The following is a 6,259-nucleotide window of genomic DNA, read 5'->3' as shown; positions in this document are numbered from 1 at the left end:
TGAGGAATTATTGATATTTTTACTCATATAAATACGTATTATGAATCTATAAAAAAACCAGCAAATAAAACTCCATGATAGTATTAATATTAAACAAGATATTATCAACATGCATACGTCATTGTCGATTCGACTAATTTGTTCTGTGTCGCGTAACTGACATATAAAAATCTATATTTTAACTGTGTTTTTTTAGATAAATTATTATTATACCAGTGATTTTACTCTTTAACGCCTTTTAAAGTCTAGTTTTAGATAGATTACTCTTAACAATACTTTATTTTTCACTGTCATCTGTCAAATAGGCTTTTCGATAGAGTATTGAATTTTATAGAACTACTAAGAAGCGTCTATAATGGTCCTATAGTATATAGTAGTAGTTTTTTAGTAAGTTCAGAGTGCAGGTGTTAATAATTCCATACAATTAGAATATTCGAGAATAAACTCCACAAGTTAAAAAATAAACCAAATTTAACTAGACACCATTGTTGCCATAATTGCGGCCAAATAGTTATCTATTGTCGAATGGACCTTATCCATAAACCCATGTCATTATATAAAATATCTGACAAAAATCCTTTACCAAAAGTTTATGAATAAGACGAGATTTTGACATTGATTACAGAATGTACTGAGATTTAAAACATACTAGAATATCCATGGTAGGTAAGATTTATTTCCTTTAAACGACAACAATAGCTAAACTAAGCAATTTTTAATCAAAACATTCTGATAAAATTAGGTTAAAATAAATCAATTAACATAAAAACCGTCTCGGAACTTATTTGTTGACATAAAAATACGATATAATGTTGCAATTTTCTAATCATTTCATAATTAATAGGGACATATACATATGTAAAAGCTCAATTCATTCTGTAACAGCCGCATCACGGCTTTTTTCTGCGATATTATTTTATACTAATTTCAATATAAGTATTAGTCTAGCATTTAGTTTAAATCGCGGAAAAAACTCGAATGCGGCGTTAACTTAAATCAGAACGCGGTTAATACCCGCAAATTAACGTACGTACTCGTACGTTATGTGGGCCCGTTGGCGAATAGTTTGTCAAGCCCCGCCCCTTCGGCTGTTTCGACGGCGCTACGCGGTTTCTCTTAAGGTACATTCATCGCTGGTAGATTTAGTATGAACACTTCCTTCTTGAATAATTGGCCTACATTTCTTCCGATCAGCTAGAAAAAGAAAAAGCGGGTGACATTGATATAGTGGCAATGAAAGCCAGTAACTATTAAATGGAGGCCACCCATTCTTTCCGTATCTACCTCAAGAATCACTGCGCAGTCCGAAAGCCTAAAAAAGGCGAAGCGCCCAAACCGGAGCGGAAGCCGAATAAGGCGGTGATATGGGTCGCTAAGGAGTACCCGAAGTGGCAACATATCATTTTGAGTACGCTCAAGGAGTTAAATGGGGTAACTATACTGTTATAACGTAATTAGTTTCGCTTGATTTATTTATTGTGTCCTCAAACATTGTGTAAAGCAATTTAAGATTAGCGTGCGATTATCCCTTTGTCTATGTGCGCATTTAACACTCGCTCGTACGGTGAACGTACATTGTGAAAACCGGCCGAAGTCTGATCGACTACTTGTCTATTAGAAAAAACATACGGTCACGAAAGAGATAGAAATCTGTGGCTAAGACCTCAAAGTTTATACTGCCATTGGCACTGTCAAACATTGTAAAGAATTAACAAAAATGAGATTAAAAAAAACATTTCAAACTTTATATACACACAAAAATTAGTTGGGAATAATTTTTATTCAAATTACAATTAAAAGGAAATATAAAAATATATCCAGTTAAAGTGAGTTGACGAAAGCTTGACGGGAAGTTAGAAAACACATTAACGTCTTCGTCTAAGTTTTTTTATGGCAATAATAACGAAAAGTTATATTTGTGAAAATTATTTAAATAGTAACTTATTAGTTCTAACCTCGTAACGCTTATTGGTATAAAAAATTATATAGAAACTGTTTATTTTATACCATATTTATATGTATATATTCAACATCAAATCATTATGATTGCAGCCTTCAGGTCTCCCCGATAACAAAGTATTATCAACAAAACTTTCTGCTATAAACGATCTTAAAAAATATATGAAAAGAGTGATGCCATTCGTTCAAGCCACAAGAGATAATCTACAAAAGATTGGTCCCGAAGCACTCTCTGTTGCCTTGCCCTTTGATGAGGCCCAACTGCTTGAAGATAACAAACAATATCTGCTGAATACTTTGGATGTAAGTATTTGTAGGCTTAATATTTACTGCTTTGTATAAATTATTTATATTATCAGTAGAAAATATAATATGTTTATATGAAAAGTTGTCAAGATGGGCTAGCTTAAATAATCTACAATTAAATTGTATTTATATTATTTAAGCATGTAAATTAATAAAACTAACGATGCGATATTAATGTTCATATTACTTCGAGTATTTATTATGAAGTTAATTTTATAGCTGTCTGTTTCGAAGGACCAATAGAATTCTTTGACAATTTAAATAATCATTTAACGCATTAGTAACATTTTTATGTTTTTTATACACCAGACTTAAGCGATAGGCTGCTATGTCGGGGTTCCATTTTGAATTTTTAGTATGTTTGTAATCGGGACCTAAAGAAAACAAGAATTAAAAAGAAAAATGTTTTTATTTTATTTGAACCACATAATTAGGACAAACATGATATAAATTGACATACATACGTTAAAATATAAAAACAATTTACATTACTATGAATAAAATAACATAAACCGAAGTTATTTTATCGTAGGCGTCGTCGAATGCCGCCTGAAGACCTATTTTCTTTGCTTTTTTAACAGTTAAGACTGTTGTTGATTCCGGTAGGTCTTTGCCAAATCACAGCATTTTTATTTTCTATTAAAAGTCTTTGATAATATTTAGTTAAAACTCGTGTTCTCTTGTAAGGTGAAAATTACAAATTTCTAGTAATTATAGCATAATTGAAGATAAATCAATAATATTCACTGCGTACGTAAAACAATTCTACCCAAAACACGTTTGAACTTGTCGTTAACCAAAACGGACAGTAGAATGGGTAAAGGAAAAACCTGTACTTTATTGTATACAGATCGTCTAAAAAAACAATTTGTTACAAGACTTTATACGTCATCGGAGATTTGTTTAAATAATTGGATTATTGTATAATTTTCTGAATCAACAGCTTGACGCAATCGAAGTCAAACATACAGACAGTCCTGATACTCCAGAAAAAACGATAGAAGACTGTGCGCCTGGTAGTCCACATGTCAACTTTATTGCGGAACCTGGACTTACAGTGACCTTCACCAACCCCACACCGATGAGTGGATTGTTCACCATTTCTGTGACCCTGGTAGATGGGGATACGGTTGAGAAGATTAAAGCCAAGATCGCTAAAGAGATTAAGGCTATTAAAGGTTAGTAAAAAAAAATTGGTTAAAATAAATCCAAGGTTATAGTCACCAGTAATACTCATTTTCAGTGGATTAGTGTTTTAACTATTCTAGGAATAGGAATTCTAGGAGAATTTCTGTGTTTGTTTGTATTATAATAATATAATATTTGTGTGTAAATAAATAATGCAAGTAAAATTTGATAAAGTTAGTTCTATTGAAATATAAACGCAATTTTTTACACAACTCGACGTTTCTTCACAGCAGTCGTGGTCAGCGACTGCTACATGAACTTGTCAAATAAATTTGATATAAAGGTTATATATAGGCCATCTATTGCTGGGAAGTATAAAGCAGTCAGCTGTAATTTTTTAATTGTCTCACTATGTATTGTGTGTTAATTATTATGTATACGTTAGTTTACTGTCAAATTATTTGATTACGATAGTAAGAAATAACTATTAGTATGTAAATTTAAAATACAATTTATTTTAAACACACAAATACAGTATTTACAATATTTTTAACATGCATAGTATTAATATTAATAATTCAAAATGAATAAATAGAAAATTAAAACAAATTTGGTCCCTGTGGCAGCATTTCCTCGCTGTAGTGTGTGTGGTATATCTACCAGGCGCAAGCTTAAATCTTTAATTTAGTTAAATAACTATTATATTTATATAGTTAAATTGAAAACCCTGAAAATATTTTTTATTAACTTTCAGACATAAATGCTCTAAAGCTGTGGCGATATCTTGATACGGCGTTAGGTCCTCGCAAGATTCCAGTAGCAGGCGATCACGTGACGAAATGCGCGGAACTCGTCAATGGCGATGGTATACGCGTACACGTGGAAGCGTCGCGTATAGAACTCGTTCAGAACGGAACGAATATTGACGTCGGCTTACAGTTTGTGTATACTTATGATAAGTGATTGTTTTCAGAAATATATTTATTTATTTTTATAATAAGTGTTTTATTTTGTTAGTCCTTTATTTGTTTAGAGATTTTAATGCTTCGAAAAGTGGTAAGAAACGTAAGAAAAGTTTCTAAAATTCTTTGTACAATTTTATTAAAAAATAATCTTTGTTTTTACGGTTAAGTTTAGAAATTTATTGGTTAGTTTATTTGTTGTAAGCACTGAATACAGTTGTGAATTTCCAACATGCCTTTAGGCACATCAATGTGTAAGTAAGCATTTTGCGAATGTATATGCATCTGCATAAAGTATTTAATGACGAAATATAGTATTGCCATCAGAAGAGCTATAGATTTACGTTTTGTTCATTTCTGTCTCATCACATTCGTAATCAAGAATTCAAATAAACCAAAAAAAATCGCTTTAAATAATTTATATATGGTAATTGCGCACACTTAAACACACACACATATTGCGTAAAACACCGACATATTGAGTATAACACTAGATTCGCATTGTGATGATATTTTTTTACTTTCTATCGAATTAGTTTTACGTTAGTAACTGTAATGGTAGAAAATAAGGTTAAAGTAAAAATCGATTACGAGTGCTTTACAGCAGTCGGACAGACTTGGTCGTGTATCTCATGTTAAATGTTTTATTAAAATTTGATTATATAGTCGCAAGGAGTTATAATGGGTTAAGAAATAAAAGAGTTGCAATTTTATATTATATTTAAATAACATATAAACGTTCATTCACATAAAAATGTTTAACATCGCGAAAACGATATGGCGGCGATCCCCGGCGGTCGCAGGCTATGCGAACGCGAAATACCTAAATAATCCAATATTTACACACTTATATAATACAAACACATATAAAAAAAACGATTTCCATAGCTGTGATTTAGGGCTGATCCTTGATTTACCACAAACAATTTGATTAAACAAAATACAGTGTAATCTGTATAACTCGCACCTCGTTAAATCGACATCCTCAGTAAGTCGCAAAAAAATTGCCATTCCTTTCCGCTGAACCTTTTAAGTGTACGGTATCTCGAATTATTTAGACGTTGCTACTCGAACAAAATGTTATTTCCCTACGAAATATAGATAATACATATTTATACTCTCTAAAAACGGACAAGTCGTAGTCAATAAAATATATTGACGTCTTACTTGGCATTCCCCGAAATAATAACAATTAAAAAGAATGTTCGGGGTTCGGAGTATTGTTATTGTCATTGTACGTAGTTTAAATCAAAATAACGGATTTGTTTAGTGTACAGTTTACTTCATTAATATGTAAAAATATATACAACAAAACTTATTTGAATTGTAATTCAAATTCGACTCTACAAATGGAAAAATACACATAGAAGTCGCGGCTTCGTATGTCGAAATTTCAGCAGTCAAATCATATGTATCTAAGTTCTTGTTAAGTTGAAAATCTCGTCAGCATTTCCCTTGACATTCGAGTTATAGAGATTCCATTGTATTACTTAATTTATTTAAAATGCGAAATTAATCTACTATTTCGAGACGACAAACATGAGTGAAAAATTGTAACTGCCTTTGACTTTGAATAAAATTCTTGCTTAATAAGTAAGAAAATATATTTTGGAATGTCGTGAATAAGGATCATAAAGTAGCATTTAGGTCGTAACTCAGTCTTTGTGTTTCTCACGATACCATAAATATGTCTATTGTGAAAAAGGCACTAAATAGAAGAAAAAAACATACACAAAATACGTGCTACAACCTAAAAGAAATGGCCACAGAAAATTTCACCAATATTGACAAAGACAAACCCTTCATCCATTCACGCAGGTTTGCGTACTATAAAGACTTTTTATTGCCATAAAACACTTCTTATAACATAAATAATATAAATGCATTTGAATGCTGTGAAAACT

The 6,259-nt window shown here is 31.4% G+C and overlaps 1 protein-coding gene across 1 annotated transcript; it reads left to right on the top strand.

Annotated features, from left to right (window-relative positions):
- The first annotated feature begins 1,254 nt into the window (after positions 1-1,254).
- On the top strand, positions 1,255-4,387 carry LOC123712212 (leucine--tRNA ligase, cytoplasmic-like). Its single transcript, XM_045665215.1, has 4 exons — positions 1,255-1,431; positions 2,053-2,262; positions 3,209-3,443; positions 4,148-4,387. The coding sequence occupies exons 1-4, from the start codon at positions 1,255-1,257 to the stop codon at positions 4,354-4,356; spliced, it is 831 nt and encodes a 276-aa protein (XP_045521171.1). The 3' UTR covers positions 4,357-4,387.
- Positions 4,388-6,259: the final 1,872 nt, after the last annotated feature.

Source organism: Pieris brassicae, chromosome 7, assembly GCF_905147105.1.
Source record: "Pieris brassicae chromosome 7, ilPieBrab1.1, whole genome shotgun sequence".
NCBI lineage: Eukaryota > Metazoa > Arthropoda > Insecta > Lepidoptera > Pieridae > Pieris > Pieris brassicae.
The sequence above is the reverse complement of the archived record's forward strand: the minus strand, read 5'-3'. Positions and strand labels throughout refer to the sequence as shown.

Excerpts from the sequence above, each read along its gene's own strand:
- LOC123712212 (XM_045665215.1), top strand. The coding sequence starts at position 1,255 with ATGGAGGCCACCCATTCTTTCCGTATCTACCTCAAGAATCACTGCGCA. Across the intron at positions 1,432-2,052 it reads CGCTCAAGGAGTTAAATGGG|CCTTCAGGTCTCCCCGATAA; the intron begins GTAACTATACTG and ends TTATGATTGCAG. Across the intron at positions 2,263-3,208 it reads ATCTGCTGAATACTTTGGAT|CTTGACGCAATCGAAGTCAA; the intron begins GTAAGTATTTGT and ends CTGAATCAACAG.